Below are 20,366 nucleotides of genomic sequence, written 5' to 3' on the forward strand. Positions count from 1 at the left end.
GTGTAATTGGAATTTGCCGCATCCATATTCTCTAATTCCGAAGAGAGGCGTTTCGGTATTAGATCACGCTTTATAAGATTTCATATTATTATTTTCGTCAGTTGCATAATTTATCCTCACATTTGTATCAAAGAGAATTTCACACATGTAGTGGTAAACTATTGGTAGTTTGTATCACGTACCAAATTCGTTTTCGCGTAGTGCCAACTTTTGTTCTTAGTCTGTGATATAATTTGTTATGTATAAATTGAACAAATTCATACGTTTCACACTCTACGGAAGCAGAAGAGATTCATCACTGAGTCCCACTGGGTACACAATATTATGTGGATGTGTGTTTTTGCACTATTATACTGTGTGCCACTATATATTTCTTATAGAGTGTTGTCGCAGAGCTATTAATGCGTGTCGATCGACATTTGTCTGTTGGATCTTTACAACGTTATTGTATACTAAACGTGGCAACTTCACGGCAATTTGTGTAATTCTAGAGCAGTGACGTCTGGTGAATTACAATTAATGTACCATAAAATGAATAAAAACCTACGTCCTACGTGTGACCATTTGCTGAGGCTTAACTCTCGATGCAGTAATTGTTTATTACGTTCTAATATTCAGATAAATCAAACACAAAACTCTATTACTTTGTGACTACGTAGTTATGCTGGCCATCGGATTTTGATCTGTACTGGCTAGGTGAGCTGCAAACTCAAACTTTCCGGGGTCCATGCAGTGATATTTTGTATATGTGCAAGTTTATTTCCATGTACACTTTCTGCATTTCCTGACTCATTCATTCAGATATCTGAACAGGAGTAATATAATTACACCTAAACATACGGGGTGAAAACGGTGCTCTTCATTTGTGTGAATTGAGCTTTTCTGTTGGTTTCCCTCCGCTGAATAATCTTGCTTAGAGGTCGTATTTAAAACGTTTAATAGCAATCATTGTAGCAGACAAAAGCCTTCCAGCTGGTTACAGCTCAGGCACCCATAATATCTTATTAAAGTCACGACGCTGTATATTCCAACTGCCACCATACATATATAGCTGAGTCAACATGCGCGCCGTCCACGTCCGGTCGATCTGCAGATGAAAATACCAGCATTATTGATTGGCTGAGCGCGTTTGAAAACATATTTGAACGTCCGCTATTCAGACTGGAGCAGCATTTTAGAGTCGAGTGATTTTTTAAGAGCTGAATATTGAAATCAAGCAAATTTAAATATTTCTGTATGTGGTGGGGATGAGCACCTGTGACTATTACAAACACAGTCCTACCATATTGTCAAAATTTTATAGATGATTACAAGTCCAGTCGTATTCGCCTTTTATGCATCCATGCCTATTTAAAGCTGTATAAATATATTATCATAGAGATCGTGATGTCTGCAACGCTCGTACGTTTTCACCTGTACTGTATGTCCATATACGCGGCCTCCTGCATATCAGTATTGAGAATGATAAATCCTTTCTAATGCACTTCATTATTGTACCACGCATAGAATTCAAGTCTCTCCTGTTAAATGTTTAGTTTACGATGAATTCAGTGTTTTTTAGTTCTATGCGTGTCGGGGGATTTCCACAAGAACGCATTCCACAGTAAACTTTTGACGTTTGTAATACACAGGTGTTTAAATTTACCTGATTTCAATATCGAACTCTTAAATATAAATTCTGAATTAAAATGTAAATTCAGAATAATTTCAACAAGATTATCTGCGCTTCATCGTACATTTTTGTTATTGTTTGTCCCTAACGCTGGGATCATTTTGAATATTTTGAGTTAGACTGACAAGCATTGAAACACAATGTCTAGAATGAACAGCCATAACTTGCTGATATAAAAAAATCGGCCCAAGCTTGTGGATCTTAGGGGGCCTACCATTTTGGTCTTTCCATTTATATATGTTATAAAAGCGATCTCTGAAATATTTGCCACGTATAGAAGAATTTCATCTTGGGTCATATTTCTGACTTTAATCCGTTTCGAGTCTTACAAATGTATCTAATTTCATTTAGGCGAAAGCAAAGTTAACATATCCTCATAACCCGTTAAGATATAGGCCTACATGTACGCGTATATATAACCAATGCCTAATTTCATGTAATTAACATTGTTTTAAAAAGGCAATCATCGTCCTGCATAAAGATGTTCATATACCGGTAGTGTAAAACTGCTTTTTTATCGAATGATATACTTGTTTATGCATTTCCGGTTTACTAAAATCTAGTACACTTTCGTTTAATCTTTACACATAGATCTGGGTTTTTATTTTATCAAATCGCTTCCTTTCATCAAACTTTAAACCGATGTTAACAAATGTTAATTCAATGGAATTCCGGTCTTTAAGGTTAAATGAATATCTTTCATCCAGTCTTCAATCGAAGGCATGCATTCAAAGCCTGCATTATTCATAGCCGCCGCACAGTATATTGTGAGAGATCTGTGCGCAATGTATTTGGTGTCGTTATTTGATGAGTTAAGTGTCTACAATGAATATATAATGGATATACACATACTACCTGGCCACGCGAACTGACTATGATAAATAGAGTTATAATCACCTTGAAGAGTTGATTAAATGTGTTGGCTTTACGGCTTGTTAGAGATACATATTATATGAGAGCGTGAGAGGACCGGGGAGGGGGGGGGGGGGGGCGGGGGGAGATGAGGCGGGAGCGAGGGCCGGGATTTCTTACAGTCTATTACCTACAGGAGATCGTGTTTGTTCCAAAATCTGCATACAAGCTTGGTCTGTCCCGTGTCCCTGATAGGATGTGATAGATGAGTGTATGGAGCACTATGCCCTTCTGGCGGGGTGCCTGACAGAGATCGATGAGTACGAATTGACCCCGTTATTAAAAATATTTTGAGGTTCGACAAAATGCGATGTTAAATAAAACTGTGGTTTAAGAAAGGGGTTTAATGTAGGGTAACGCTCTCCAATTATGTGGCGTGCGCAAGGTATCAAACATTATACGCAATGGTTTTCCTGTAACCGCCGCAGGCGAAGGGAAGTGGCCACACTCCGAATAGAACAAACTTTACATGAGCTGTGGTCATAGCGAACAATCTGACAAGAGTCCAGTCTATGATGGATATGCAAACAGTCACTTCTGACACGTTTTGACGCATGTAACGTGCGCAAGCGCAATGCGAATATACCTGCATGCGCATAGAGACCTTTAGAGAACCTTCTATGGTATAGTACGTGAATATATTGGCATGGAAAGGTAAAATACTGAAAACTTAGACACTGGTTAATATATAGAAAAAAAGAGCTAAAATGTTGCATACTCGGAGAAATGCTGCAAACAGAAGTCCATATAGTGGTGCATAAAATGAGGTAGACTGCTGAACACTCTATATGTATAAATGATTTTTAGTACACACTGGTGCTTTCGTGGGAAGATAAAGTTCAGAAGAACGTATTCACGGATCAGTATAGGAAGATAAATATCAGAAGAACGATACACGGATGAGTATAGCAAGATACAAATCAGAAGAACGTATACAAGGATGAGTATAGGAAAATAAAGTTCAGAAGATGTATACATGGATGAGTATAGGAAGATACAGTTCAGAAAAACGTATACACGGATGAGTATAGGAAGATACAGTTCAGAAGAACGTATACACGGATGAGTATAGGAAGATAAATTGCAGAAAAACGTATACACGGATGAGTATAGGAAGATAACCTCCAGAAGACGTATACATGGATGAGTACAGGAAGATAAATTTCCGAGCAATGTATGCACGGACGAGTACAGGAGGATACAATTCAGAAGAACGAAAAAAAAGTTGCAAGAAGATACAGTTTAGAAGGACGTATACACGGATGAGTATAGGAAGATAACCTCCAAAAGACGTATACATGGATGATTACAGGAAGATAAAGTTCAGATGGACGTATACACGGATGAGTACAGGAAGATAGAATGTTGGACATTTTACACACTGATGAGGTAGATGGATAGTTGTATGGCAACTGCTCACACAAAACCATTGTTCATTTACATCAGATAGAGGTCTGATCTAATTGTTCATGCAAGTGATTAAAAGGAAGCGGGTCAGTGGAAACAACAACAAACCACATCGGCAATATATACAATGTGACAACATTTAAGGTCTCCAATAAACACACCCTGACAAATATTATTATGGCGAGGTGGTATTGGACATATAGCTCAGTAAATCTTGCCTTCTACGAATGTTCTTGCCTTTACAATGCTCATATAATAGAATCCAGTCTGTTACTTACGAGCTAGCGTGCCTCAGTTGACCAGTATTGGGTGGACGTTTCACTAAGGTTATCTTTAAACTCAAGAAACTCTTTAACTCTTTAAACTCAGTCTTCATCAGCAGTGTGTCTCGAATGTATAGAGAAATTAACACGATAATAAAATCGTTTTCGGAATGTGTGATGCTTCTTTCAAATAATTCTCGCTGAAACCAGGTTTATGTCTATATGGGAATGAATGGCAATTGCTTCACCTCACGTCTGAGGTATACTCTGATGATCAAACGAGAGCACCATGCACTTTATACTGATTTCTGTATTTGTACGATGCAAAGGTCGTGTAAAATTTATTTATTTATTCATTTATTTATTTATTGTATAACGCCTTACTCAAAAAGTTTTCACCTATATATGCCACCATGGTGATTATATAGTATAAACCACAGACCTTTGGCAAGTTATGGAATAACTTTCTCCGGTATAATACATGCACATCATGCTTATCGCTCGGTGAAAGACAGTCTTCGTCGAACGTTACTCTATAAGCAAATAGCTACGCAAGCAAGCAAGCGTTACGGGGTTTATTGTCATTAAAGCCGCATGCGAGAACATTGGTGGCGCGGGAATTCAGGGATTCCTTGAAGACCGCTGGTTACATATACAAAGTGCAAAATCAACATCTGTAAATAAAGTAATGTTTCCTTTGATGTTGCTCTTTGAGGAAATCAAAATGTGACCTGAATGTAGGCCTGTGTGTTTCTGCTTATTGCTGATTACCAAAACACTGGACGTGTACAGAGCAGGCTTTTTACATAAAACATGGAAAGCGTGGGTTGTGATTATGTAGCTTCAGTTGCTCGGAAACACAATACATTGTACATTAATGCAATCGTTATTCATCGCAGACATATTTCCGTCCCCCTAAAAACAGCAATCCACTTATTAGGAAAATCTTCCACAAAGTTAGACGCGTGTCGAAGTGATTATAACGCAATAGAGATTCACCCAGTCATAAAATTGCCATAATCATCAGCTTTATTTGATAATAATGTTTCGTCACCATCTTATATGTTACTCAGTCATGTGAAAATCATTTTGCGATGTTTATCAACATCCAACGATTTATCTGATAGAAGAGTTTTTGAGTAACGCAGCCAAAGAGAAACAAACAATTATGTCACCTGACTGAGACAGGTGATCCAAAATACAAACCGCTTTATGAGCTAAAAAAAAAAGCACGCATTTCACAGCAAAACGATATTTACCTCATCTTTCGTTATTGTATTTTTTTTATCTTCGCAGTTATTTATCACAGAAATTAATATTTTTCATTGCTGTAAAAGTGTCAGTTCTTTGTGATCATTCATACAAACCCTTTTTGAAACTTTTTCCCCATAATATTTAGCTAAAACGACTTATCTGAAACACAATGCATTGTCATGTAATGTTTGGCATCCTACCTAGTATAACTGTCACTGTGAAGTCGAGAACTTTTTGAAGAAGGAATTGTAAGTGGTAATGTTCTGTCCATATCTAATAATATCGCTTTTACATCCCTGAAATTCAAAATTACATCTATTTTCCCCAACATTGAAAACAAAGGTGATGATAGTGTAAATCAAAGATGTGATACCTCTCAACATATAAGTGATACATGCATTCGTTTTGATCATCAAAATGGTACTTTGGGGCACTGTGCATGATGAATTTGTTTTGCAAGACTTCACAACGTTGGTTTGCAGGCAGAGCCTATAAATGCATGGTGAATGTTTTTAGGTTTGCATGATAAGCTTACAGCGTATAAATAGTTGGATGAAAGTAAGAATAATTAAGATTGACATGGGTGAGCTCTTACAAATTGCTTGCATGTACAACTGTGAAGTTGAAACATCTCATTGTAGCTTATGTTTTCATGAGTAAATATAATGTAATTATACTATCGTCGGGGGAAAAAAAGAGGTAAGTATATAACACTATGAACATCTACATGATACCTATAGTGCTATTTAGCTGTGAGTCATTTCTACATTTTTGTGAAACGATGCGCTTAAATCGCCGCATCGCCTACGAAGAGCAAAAATTAAGAGCTACATCGTCCCATGCAGAGAGTTATTTTTCAGCGTATTCTGAGCGATGACATGCGCATTAACGACTCCGGTTAAATCGCATCTTTTTCTAAACCCTAACACTAAACCACTTCCGGCAAGTTAGCTTGTAAACAGTGAGCTCATTTTATTTCCCGTGGAAATCTTTTGTCAAAAATCAATTTGTCATGAAAATACTATCATCAAAATCCGAAATGCCGATAGTCGTTACAAAGCTGCTTGAATAGTGTATACAATAGAGAGCAGATTATGAGGGTAGAGGACCAAATCAGCCAAACAACACGGTGAGCGGTGCTTTTGTGGGGTCTCGGGGCCGGGCAGATGGGTGGAAGGCCGATCAGGGCTTTCGGTATACGCCCTCGCCTGGGGTACGTCTTTGTCACGGACTGCCTCACATTGTGGCTGTGGGTGCGATGTGACAGACTCGCTAGTAGGAACCTTCTACTAATTAACTGATAGAAAGTGTCATTGGCGTAACACTTCTTTTTATTATAACCAGTAGTCTTATTTTTCCGCGGGTTGAAATGCTTGGGGGCAAAATGACAAACGGAGTTACAATAGATTTTGAGAACACAGATAAAACACATCGACAAACACTCAACGCCGATGACAAGTCAAGATGATAATTGAAGTTCGTGGGAACAGAGATTAAGTTAATAGTTTAGCACAAGTTAAGTTGCCTGACCGTAGAGTGCATTGACAAGATGATTTAAGCTGTAAATTAAGTGCACTAAACCTGCGTACCTGTGGACTCCAAGTTGCAATGTTATCACATACAAGACCGTCAGGTGCTTTAAGACATTGCATGTGGTGAATGGACATCATTTATAGAAAATATAATGCTTTCTTGTGTGTTTGTGTTTTTTTTATCTCTTTCTCTATCTCTTTTGGAGCATAAATGGATAATATATAGGCCAAACTTTAACATACACTTCTCGGTGTGTTTTTCAAATTAATTTTATTCAGTATATCTCTGTTTGAATTTTTTATTCGACGAAGTAAAGTTTTTGTTGTAGGTTTAAGTTCTATAGACTTCCCAATCATTCAAATTGCCCCAGAGTGTTAATATAATCTCTAACAATTTGTTCTTTATTTTGATCATTCCATCTTAATCTCTAACAATTTAATGTTCACAATCCTGACCGTTATATTGGTTTCGCATTGTATACACGCTCACCAATTAAAGCCTGTTATCAATTGTTCAAAACTCTGAAGTGAAATCATCCAATTCTCTGAGGTCAATACACTGACGTTCTGAAATGCCTCAAGCGGTAAATGGAATGACCCACTTGCTTATATACACTTACCCTTTTCGTTTCAAAGGCTTTCACGTTTTCCTTTAATTAAGTGCCTTATGGATTTTCTGCTCGAGTGTTTCCCTTCCTATATCGTCAGCGATCATAATAAAATGCTTTCTAAAAATAATAAAAAAAAACGGACACACCTAGAGAAAAAGCATATTTTTTTTTTATCTCGGCCGTGAGAAATCTGAGTTTCCCTTTGGCAGTTGTCCCCGTGTAGATTTGTCATGGATAATACCAGTCATGAGCGGAAACAAAACGACATCTACATGCATGCGAACATGTGCACGATTGAGTGACATTCTGTGACGATGTGCAGTTTATCGCAAATTAAACAATTAAGCATACTCAATCGGCGCAGAAATAACCACCGGAACAAAAAATTATTGCTTTTATGTTGACAACTCTGGCTGATTTATACAGAACGATAGTTTTATAGAGAATGATCATTCTCAGGTGATGTTTCTTTGAGGAAGCTGATAGCTGAGGCTCTGATAAATATATACGTATACATTTTACATGTGCACGCCATCATATGATTATACGTCTGACAAGGTCCTCTTTTATCAGCCGACGGTTTTTCGTGGGTTTCCCCTTGGCTCTGCGCACTTTCCTCCGACCATAATACAGACCACCGTAGCATAAGTAAAACATACTTAAGTATGGCGTAAAACACAAAAAAATGTAAATAAATTAACAAACCTGATACAGGAGCTATGAAAATGTCACATGTGTGACAGCTTAATACACGGCCAATTACATATATACAAAGATGCGTGTTTTTCAAAGATTTTGCCTATTTTTGACTATTGCCGCCAATTTCGTCATTTTATTCCACTTATTTTCTTTACCTATTTAATGTCTATCTATTATTTTCTTTATATTATTATTTTTTATTATTATAATCTGTCACAATCTATAATTCGGAAAGAAATATAAAGTATATATAGATGGGCCAGGTGCAATTTATGTATATTTTTCTTCACTGGGGACTTATAGATGTCGATGTTTTAGTGTCGAAACCCGGTTATACGGTCTAAAATGTCAAAATAGCGTGTTTGTATGTGTGTGAACACATTACATTAATAACACTTCAAAAAATCTCCAGCAAAGTCAGAAACTCGGTGCCACATCCCATACATCAATATTGTCCACAACAACCACCTTATTGATTTCATTTAAATAAGTCTGACACATTTTTTTTCCATATCTACAGTTTAATATCAGTGATCTCACCGCTAACGTTCAGTTATTGTTTTTATTCACTTTAAAGCAGTTTGGCTTTATAGCTTAAATAAACCAATAGTATATTCTTCCATGTTTTCCTTGGTTAGATTCTGTAAAGCACGGATGTACATATGCCTAGTGTACACCAATAAAAATAGTTTAAGCTGCATACAGCTAGAAATTCACTTAATTAAGAAATATGTTCTCCTTGATAAGTTTTGCTGTTAAAAATGCCATATTTAACTAATATAGTTATCCTTATGGCTGAAGGATAGATAGTTGTTGTATAACACCAAACACATATGCTCAAGACTTCCACTTACAGAGGCGATCAGTTTTATGGGTGTAGGAAACCGCAGTGCCCGGAGTAAACCACCGCCTTTGGGCAAGTTATATGTATATATACTGTCGGACTTTCTCACGAGTGACTTACAGACCCCCACACCATACCGGTGGAAGACCGCTTTTAACCACCAAGGGGACAATGAGAGCAGGAGTATCCACAAATTCGTGTTGAATTCCACTAAAGTTAGATTATAGATCCAGATCTCTGTCACGTTTCGTTATGCCGCTACATTGTTCTAAAATCAGGCGCTCACCCCTGTGCAGTCGACACAGTTCAAACAATGGAGGGATGAACATTGTCCATTATACACTATAAGACTGAAATAATCTGCACTGGGTTTGATACACATCGTACAGCACTATGCAAGCCGATTTCATTTGGATACTCTATTCACGTCAAAATCCTTCATGTATCTTTAGATTCTGTAGAGCCATATCTTAAGCCGTATTGTGAGCCATGTATAAGTGTTTCCCAACCTTTTAAAAGTAAAACTAAATGTTTCACTGTATTGTTGTATCAAATTTTAATTGCTTTAAATGTTTTTCTTTTTTTTGGGGGGGGGGAGTATATTTAAACTAAATTTCACACAAGTAATTAATAGAATTTTAGAACAAACAAGAGAGAGACAGAAATTAATTACGATAAAATAACAAATCCACCATTCTAACGATTGTAAATAGTCGCATTTTTATTGTACAAAATAAATAATTTGCAAAAAGCGTTTTTGTCATTTCATATATATATATATACCGGATCCATATACAGCAAATTCATGGGAACAATATTAAACATTCGTTGCATAGAAATCTACGTTTTCAAATATCTTCCACTTATACAACATGTAAAGCAAAGTAAAATATACACAAACTTTTAATCTTCATTTATATTTTATGTACATGTTTATTTTGGAATTTATTAATCAGCAGTTTGGATTCTCAGATCAAAATAATAGTATGTATCAAGCAGTTCGATATTATTTCTTAGGAAATCAGTACACATGTCTTTGTATGTACAATATACATAATTCCAATATAAGGCACGATTTAAATTGCTTTTTTAAATTGTATATCATACAGGCGATGCTGAGGTCCTGGTATCGGACAAACACTCCTCTGGCGAGTGATGAACCACAGACGTCTGACGTCTGAGGCTTTCTTCATCATCACTGTCACTCACGTGGTCTACGTCACACTCAATGTCGATTTCTCTTTCCTTAGCTTCGCTTTCGTCAACGGAACATGAATGGTCGAACGAGGCCTTCCTTTTTCCGTGTTTCACCGAGCAAGTCCTCAAACAACGGCATTTGTCTTGCGACTCTGGAACACCCTCTTTCTTGTATTTAACGCGTCGGTTTTGGAACCATATTTTCACCTGTTTTTCGGATAGATTTAGGTAGGTGGCTATTTCTATCCTCCTCAGCCTAGAGAGGTACATATTCGCGGCAAACTCTCTTTCCAGCTCCAGAAGTTGCGTACTTGTGAAAGCCGTGCGGATTCTTTTGCTGCTCTGTAGATCATCCGATGCACCATTTACTGACGAGTTGCTGACAGCACCTGTGGTTTGAAAAGTAAACATGTTTTACTGATCTATTCTCTTCATCTTTTTTATATTCAGACAGTGTGATTAGCTGTTGGAGAAACCTTAAATTCAGAGACATTGATATGACGAATGATACATACCACGCCAGCAGTTAAAGTCTAAGTATGTTAACGAACAGTTTTATTGAATTTAGAGAGAAATAATTGCAGTTGATGTGTATTTACGATATACAAAGTGACAAAGGTGAACAGGCCGTTTAGAGAAAGGTAAAGGTAATGTTGAAGGAAATCTGATAGCTCAAACCGACATGAAGTAAAGTTATTACGTTGAGGGAATAAATCATTGTTATACAGGACTCAGCTTGAACTATCGCCAGCTGCGCATGGAGGTTTTGATACCCCGCTGCTTCATCATCTCTCTCCCTGACCACTACTACCCACCCACCCCACCGTCTCCCCACACCCCTCTCTTCAATACAAACCCCTTATTCCTAAGATCGTAACTTACAGATTGCTAGGCTTAAGAGTTAAGGTCTACGTCCACCTAGAGCCGTCATCATGTGCTAATACCCAAGTTTATCACCCCTCGGGCCGCTAAACCCCATAAAAAAATCGCACCACCAATCTGTTGGCCATTTCTCGCCTGATTCAGCTTTTTCTACTTCAGTCCCGACCATATGTGGCGGGGTCATTATTATACATTGGTCCGCTTAATTTCTTATTGGCGGTATCGTAAAGCCACATTTAACAAAGACAATAAATGGCGGATATATGTGGACACACTGCCTGCTACAAAAGCCGTGGTGAAATCATACAAATTACGACAGAAAATCCGCCTATTAAATACGCTGATCAGTTCAATGATGCGAATCGGAGGTGACAATAGTATAGCCAAACCCCGTGTTTTATTACACTCGGTGATTCGCCATAACAATTTCAGGACCCGAATCCAATGACAACAGCTTTCAACAGCTGCCTCGACTTCTTTTTTCATATATTTTTCCTTATTTTCACGGCTCTTTTTTATTTTTTTTTTGCTTTTTTATGACATTACAAATACAAACGCACGTCCTCAACGTTTTCTTTCAATCGGTACAATATACATTTTATGATGTATGCTTCTTTTTTTCTAAAACAAGTCCAAATATCCGTCTTAATTTTTTGTGTATGTACTACGTTTTTGTAAGTTCTTTAATTGTCTTATAATTGCCGAACCATTGACAGTAATTGAATATTTAGCGTTTTAGGACATGTAATTAGAAATACATTGTAAGGCATACATCTTCACTACGATATTCATTAGCAAAGAAATGTTTGTACAATGACATTCTACATTGCAACATAAAAATAAATCATTTTGCTGTGATTTTTACTATATATGTTCGTCTACAACTACTAAGTATTTCGTAGTGGTGCAAACACAGTAAGTCGAATGCAACTGTATGCGTTTATAAGAAGCTATCAAAAAGCAGGCGTTTACATGTACTTTGATTTTAACAAATCAAATGTTTACTTCATAAAATAGCTACTGGCTAAATGCAAACTTTTAAGGTGGCAGAATGAATTTATTGTTAACAAATGTACGTTTCCCATCACTGGCCAAATCGCCATGTTAATGTAAATCACCGTTGTTTGATCATGAAGATAACGCTTATCAGGCAAAAATTTATTAACATATATATTTTGTCCATATTCTCATATTTTCTCATATCTTTTCTCCGTCGTCTACCCTACCACACTCAATCACTTTAAGTCAAGAATTCATTAGTTTTTGGTTCTCTTCCCCAATGTCTATCCGACTGTACTTAAACATTTAACGTTCAAGAATAAAAATAAATCACATTTAACAGAACCAGTAGGCTACAGAAAAATTGTTGTTTATATTTATGAAAATTAGTACTGACCTAAGCTGACGTATCGGAGTCTCCGGGGGTCCACGGCTGTGTAGTCTGGACTGGGTAGACTCGTTAGGGCCCTCTGTCCTGGGGATTTCCGTGATATGTCAAGGTGAGGCCGGGAAGGGATGGGGTAACTCGGGGAGTTGTGGAGGGTCGGGCTGGAGATAACGGTGGTCAGTGGTTTCATGAGAGGGATGGACGTGGGCGCTGCTGAGATCAGCTGACCCGATGGATGGATACACAGTGGACAATTGTTTGTATATAGTCCCATCACGTCGGCAGGTGTCCGCGGAAAGCACGGCCCTAGCGCCGGATGATGGTCACTCAGGTGATGACCGGACATACGAGGTGGGGAACGATGACCAGTCCTGCTTGAGTGAGGAGAGTGTCCAGGGGGTGACCGGTTGACCATTGACCGCTCTAAAGGTGATGGTCTCTCACCGTCGTCACGAATGTGAGGTTTTTTCAGGATCAAGGAATCAACCAGAAAAGACCGAGACATATTTGCACTTTATAAAAAAAACGCCTACTGGCGATTTCCTTTCTTCGGGATGGTAGAACGTCGTTCTTTCAGGGCTTCCGTTTAAACTTTCTTATTTCGATGACAATTTCCCATGCCCTGTGAATATTGTATATAGCAGCTGGCCCTGTAATATCTCACTGACGATTTTTTTTCAACCGATTTTAACACATTTTCATATGAAAATGGTAGGCGTTTCGAAGTACAATGTCCAGATGTACTGTCCTATATTTCTATAACAGTAGAAATGACGTCCTCTATTTTTCTCCACTTTCTTGTTTCTTCTGATTCTTCCCAGTCAAAAAGGCTGACAGGCCCTATATGGAATGCTCTATTCAGAAATAATGCTTTCTTAACAGTGATATAAAACGTTCCTCTGAAAAAATAAGGTGCACTGCTATATTCCGTAAGTGTGCGTACACTCAGTTCATTTCAGATTACCCCGTGTAACTTCCGAATTAAGTCAGATCCAATGTTGAGTGCTATCCTCCGGATCTGTTGACCATACAACTGTAGAAACACCACAACCCTATGGGACCTGTGTGGCCCACTGACTGTCACTGAGGTATTGGGTGTCGGTGTGGGTACGAAGGTGTGGCTGGCTGGCTGTCATTCTGCAGATCCGGATTTATCCCGCATTTATACCCCTGCCATACCCAGCATTGTCCCAGCCAATCCGTCAGGGCCCGAGGTAATTGGACCTGGCCATCGATTGTCAGTCAGGCAGATTCCGCCCCTCAGCATCCGGGCACTTCCAGTACACCGCCTCATTTGCATGTCTACTACCAAGTAAATCGTTTATCAAATACGTTCTCATAAATCTCCTTGTAGCAATCACAGAGCTGGTCATTTTAATCCGTTAATTTTAAGATAAACTTCCGCGTATATATAACAACACAGCTTTTAAAAGCCAACATTTACTCCACATATCCCAAGCAGCCTCCTTTTTCGAAGTATATTTTGACCTCCAAGATATGTATTTCCTGTATTCTACCAAATTCAGTACATTCGTATTATTGTGTACAACGGACGGAGATTTCATTACTCGCTGAAGCTTACAGTAACATTTTTTTTCCAAATTGTTCTCCAAAGGATTGGCTCATATCGCGGTCGAGTAACCTATAAAGTTCTTTTGTATTTTCTTTAGCTGCCAAAGTTTAGTATTTGTTTGTTTTAAAGAAAATTCAATTGGGTTTGAATCGTTGAAATGCTAGAGTAAGATGAGTTTTCACTGAGCTAGGACTTCGCTAAAACTCGCCTTGTGAATGGCTGCACCCATGAAGAGGGCGTGGCCTAACCTAGTCGACATGTCAGTTATTCCATCGATCCAGGCAGTCTCGTGCATTTTATGACTTTAAAGGAATCAGAATTAAATTCACAAACACCAATCCGCTTCATGTAAACGGCCTTGTGACGTGTTAGAAAATGTCGTGAAATAGGTGGAATGGCTCTGAATACCAAAAATCATTTCGAAACAACATTAAGAGTCATTTTTCTCAAAATGTTTGAACATGAAAGGAGGATTAAAACAACAATAACAAACGAACGCATCCCACAAGCGAGACAGGCATGTTTCAGTCTTCGATCTTATAACTTATCTTAGGTCATGGTCTCTACCACCTTAGGTAAGGTGGTAGAGACCGTGGACCTGAGGCCTCTACCGGTTCGCCGTTAATCAACGTGTTAAGCCAACAGAGTCAAAATAGGAAAAGAGCTACATGATCCGTATGCATTGGGCAATATATGACTACCCAAAAATAAGACCATATTTGGTCCTGTTTTATTTACAAATCTTCTGGTGTTGTTTTTCAAAAATTAATATGTTTAAAATTCCTGCGATGGACAAACAGTATATAAAATGCTATTGCTTTAACAAAAGATAGGTGACAACATAACACTGTGATGTAAATTGATGTATGTTTACCCCGGGTACACAGTTTGGAACACATTTAAAGTATAGATACACAAAATGTAGATTTAAGTTTCAAGTAAATGTAACAGAGAAGACTCCTTATAATTAATGTTTACGTGTGTTACACATCTTTTGCATGTTTTGTACACAATTGCTTGAGCGAGCACAGTTCTCGCACGCACTTATGCGGATCAGACTTGGTTTTGTGTCTCGCCAATGTCCAGACAGTTACAGAACTAAAATTTAAATTATAGAACTATATTTCTATACGGTAAGAGACTAAAATGTTGAATGTTGCAAAACGAAAGGAAATTTCTGATTTCCAGCCGTACAGGTATCCGTTGTTCCGTCTCAGTCCTGGATCAAATTAATTTACTATTTTTAATTTTCATTGTACAGTGCGCAAATGGCAGACTTTTGATGTAGAGTGTGCAAAAAGGCATTTTATTACCCGTTGTCACTTTGATCCAGTCACACTCCGAACAGTACTTATAGCTTCAAATGTAGATCTCAATAGATGCGGAGAACAGTACCAATCTTTATATATGGAAGCCCATATATCTTATCGTACAATCGGACGCTGGGAGAAAATAGATTCTTGACGAGAAGAAGTGACGGACTTTTTATTCAACAACCCTTAGAGTGGAATTGTACAGGGTATATAGAAGGAAGGAACTATTATTAAATTGCCAAGTAGAGCGGGCAGTATTGTGTGATGTGAATGCACAGAAAAGGAGGGCTTCTAAACACTTACTCTGTGTAAATTGACAGATTACATTTACTATATTCCCTTCTATTCTCAGTGCCGCCTCTGTGACGCAGCGGGCATCAACAGCGTCCGGTAATTATAACATCATATATGGCTTATTTATTTTACCGCGCTCCTTGGCCCGGGGGTCGAGCCCTCGGAATGGCCCTCGTCCGCGCCCGGACAACGCACCGCCGGCCGGACCACAATGGACAGCCAGCGTTAACACCTACTTGGCTAGTTCTTCTTCTACCCACCTTATTAGTCAGTATTGGAGAGGAAAGAAGCATATGTTGCGGCAGTGTGATTACGGGGGCCCGGTGAAGCCATGTCAGCGAACGTCCCCTGACCCCAGAACAGTGCCCGACGGTTTCTCAGCAGCTGGATAAGTTCAAGCCGCCCTTGACATCGACCCTTGGCCCTTTCTAAATTGTCCAGTCGCGGTCATTAGGGTTGTTCGCCCTTTGTTCGCGACCATAATTACAAGTAAGTCTGAAATCAGGTAATTTTCTGTAAGATTTCTTTTAAATGGCCATCGAGCGTCTCACAGGACAATACGACCCCCGTCTGACCGCGGCCGGTCAGCACGCGCCGTTCACGTCACTCCCAGCCTTATAAGGTTATAATATATGAGCACGTGACCGCGGTAAGGCGCGAGATTCACCCAGAGAATAGCTGCCGTTGAAAATAGGAAATTAAACAATAAAACATTTCAGATTCATCGGAACCCCCTCCTGAGGCTCAATTAATCCACCGAACCTCGCTCTTAATAACAATTTCTCTTCCATATTTGTGCAGTTGGCTGTGAAAATAAAGATAATATAAGAACACATATACACAAAACGGAGCCAAATTGAATCAGTGTTAGGGGGCCTGTGCCCGGCCTTAGCACGTCACTGTTTACACAGGCTGTCTTTTATCACAGACTCCGGACTGGTGTTGATATTGTCGGTCAGTTTTTCACCACCCCCACATCATCTAATTAAGTCAACAGGAGCCGGATAAAACGATATACGCTAGCCCCATTCAGTTTCCCGATTTCAATTCCACATTTTTTGTCCACCGACAAACTCCACTGTTATTCGTGATTTATGAATATTATTTCTTATGAGCAAATGTTATACTTGTATCTTTTCCCTTACATACGTACGAAAATCACTGTATTTCCTAGTGCACGCAAATCCCACTACACAGGGTGCAAAAGTATAAATACTTTAAAGAACACTTTAACGTACATTTCCCTGACATTAAAACACACAGAGACTTTGGCTTGTAAAAGTGGATTAATTCACCATTATTATGTATGATTTTATTCTGAACAATGATATAAATATTTAATATAATGTACAATGTATTGTAGGATTATTAGTAAAAACACCATAGCTGCACAATGATCGCAAGGTAAGCTAAAAATAATTACATAGACCTAGTATAAATTCTGAATTAAGGAAGTTCTTTTAACTTAATGAAGAATGCATTTGAACACAGCTGAGTGGGATATGTTTTGGCAGCATTAACTGATGGCAACTCTTCGGAGTTGTCATTATTGAAAGACAACAACCCAGCAGAATACGATTTGGTTTGCAACATGGTGGCGACTGCATGAGAATTACGGTTTATCACGTTTTGTCACTTCCTTGCTGAGCTAAAGTAACTATGATTGTATGTTTGATCAAAAAATAGTAAATACTTATACAGTACATAACAGTATACATGTACTTTTATTTTAGATATTCAAAAGGCATTAAACTTTTTGTGAAAATTTTTCCATATTTCAATAGAGCGTAGACCGGTATTAAGATTATATTAATTTAGTTTTGACAGGGCAAAGAAAAAAGTCTTTAATCAATTCTTTATTTTTCGTTTTCTCTCTTTTTTGTTGTTAACAAAGCATAATTTTTATCGAATGTTTTGTTGGAACACGAATAGAACATATGCGTATATATATAATGAAGCGGCGTCAAGGGCCTCTCCGTTACGTGTAAGGATTTTGAAACAAGCATACATGTGTATTCATAGAAAATTTCATGGTCAACTGTTAACTCTCTGAAGGAGATGTCATGGTCAGTCCGTTGCAGTGGCTGCACGTGTACAGAGGGAGAGTTAACTGACCGAACAGGGTACAATATAGCTGGAAACTTGTATATCGAGAGATAAAGATAATCATACATAACACAAGAAATCAATGCTGGACTTTTTGCAACCTGACAACCATCATCCGGAAGCCAGAAGGCCGATCTGTGAAAAGGGAAGCCAGAAATGTGAACATTTGTCGACAATACTTAATCATTTCTATAGACGTTCATTATTTCGCAATTTCGTCCAGACTTGCGCACTGAGCGTTACTTACATACTGATTTGAGGTGTCCCTGGCATTGTTTTTTCATGGTGTTGTGACGATATGTTTTTCAAATATTACCTCAAAGCATTTATTTCTCGGTCATCGCCTTTACATTGATTTATTACCCTTGTAGTACTGAGCGATTTTAGACGTGCATGTACAGACGATTCAATCAGTAAATCATATGTTAGTACCTGTCGCTAATATGGTACTAAAAGCCATTTCTTGCATGTATACACCGATCTTCGAAATAATGTTCTTTACCAGTACTAAGCCTATACTAGGTATTTACTTATAACTCAATGTTACAGGCTGTATAAACGCGTCACAGTCATATCACCAGTGCATATCACCATGTAAACGGGGACTTCCGTGGCTCAGTCGGTTAGCGCGCTAGTGCAGCGTAATGACCCAGGACCCTCTCACCAATGCGATCGCTGTGAGTTCGTCCAGGTCCTCCTGGAAGGTCCTCCAAGAAGGTCTTCCAGCAGCCTGCGGATGTTCGTAGGTTTTCCCCGGGCTGTGCCCGGTTTCCTCTCACCATAATGCTGGTTGCCGTCATATAAGTGAAATATTCTTGAGTACGGCGTAAAACACCAATCAAATAAATAGATAAATAAATGAATACAGGTAAACTGTTAGTTCATGACCTAGAGACTATATTATACAGACAGTGCATGCTCTTCTGTGGGATATCAGGAATTGTCGGCTTGAGAGAAGTGATACTCAAAGAGTGCATATAGCAAGAGTTGAACATCAATTATCGAGAGCTAACAATTTCTGATATGTCATGCGCCCAGCGGTATGCATTATATGTTTTAATATATCGATAGAAAAAAACAGTGTACTTGATCAGTCGGTATATTAAATATCTGAGTTTGTACATTGAGAGCGGAGCTAGCCATCACCCGCTTGTTTACTATACAAACAGGCAGACATAAAAGAGCACACAAAGGAGATAACTGCAGTAAAGTAAACGCACGTGATCGTTAAATATTAACTCGAGATCGATGTCTATTGCCTGATAAGCAATGTGACCATCATGTTTTGCAGAATATCATGTGACCATGTAGTGACCAATAGAAACCAAGAATCATTGTTTGTGGGGTGAAAAATATAAATTATACAATTATTTGCTATAGAGTAGCTAATATTCTAAAAAAAACATATTCACATTATGTACTAAGAATTGGAAGTCTATACGTATTTAGAAAACATACAATATTTTTGGCATCGCTGAAATTGGAAAGGGAAAGTGTGAGGGACACGGAGTTTGAGTCTAAGGCTTAAGACACATTAAGATCAGAGAAGAAAGGAAAAGAAAGACAAGAAAGAGTGGACGTGACGGGATGGCTAGGAGAATTGTGCCAGCTAGGGAAGTCTGGGAAGTTATCAAATTGTCTTACTTACCACTTATAGACAGGATGTAACTGTACTTGAGCTGAGCCATGACACAGTTCCTACAGGTAGCTCGTGCTAACTTGAAGACAGATAGGGAGAAAATAAAACCTGACAGTGGCGCTATGCCCAGGCCTCAGAATCAGGAAGCTGTCCTATTATTTCTAAACTTACGTGCTAGTTTTCAATTTTGTCAGGAAAGTTTGATAGCGCTAAGTATCAAAATGAAAATTCTTAGGATACACCACAATGTTAACTCATTAAATTGTTTTAATACTGGTATCTTCCATCTTAACAACTGTAATGTTGGGTGCCGTTGTGAAAGTGAAATATTCTTGAGCACCACGTAAAGCACCAATCAAATAAATGGAGAAAACATTACCCGTAACTCAAGTCACATCAAGTTTAACCTTTATTCATTTATCTGAAAGATATTGTAAATCTAATCCTATAAAGGCTTACCCTGAGATATGTACTCCTGTATCCAGAGACAATGGAATTGTAGAATCAGGCCATCGAAGGTGGTGAAATCGGAGATCAAACCCCGGTCTAGTCATACCAAACAGTTTTAAAATGGTACTTGTTGCTGCCTCGCTTGGCGCTCAGCTCTGCGAGCTCAGAGCAAGGAAACATGACTGGTTGGCCTGGTGTCATTATAATGTGACTGGGTGGGGTGTCATGTCTGGTGTCGTTGGTATGATACTGCAGTGGCGGCAGCACTTTGGCGGCATGGACTCCTTCTGTCACAAAAAGTTGGCGTTCTCCTATACTGTAGTTGTTTCCA

General features: G+C 38.5%; 1 protein-coding gene across 1 annotated transcript; it reads right to left on the reverse strand.

Moving 5' to 3' along the window:
- Window positions 1–10,295: 10,295 nt before the first annotated feature.
- Window positions 10,296–13,165, reverse strand: LOC135473350 (GS homeobox 1). The gene is made up of 2 exons (XM_064753200.1): window positions 12,666–13,165; window positions 10,296–10,770 (listed from the first exon to the last, which is right to left on the reverse strand). Exons 1-2 carry the CDS (start codon window positions 13,163–13,165, stop codon window positions 10,296–10,298), a joined length of 975 nt encoding a protein of 324 aa, XP_064609270.1.
- Window positions 13,166–20,366: the final 7,201 nt, after the last annotated feature.

The sequence above is a fragment of the Liolophura sinensis genome, chromosome 8, assembly GCF_032854445.1.
Source record: "Liolophura sinensis isolate JHLJ2023 chromosome 8, CUHK_Ljap_v2, whole genome shotgun sequence".
Classification (NCBI taxonomy): domain Eukaryota; kingdom Metazoa; phylum Mollusca; class Polyplacophora; order Chitonida; family Chitonidae; genus Liolophura; species Liolophura sinensis.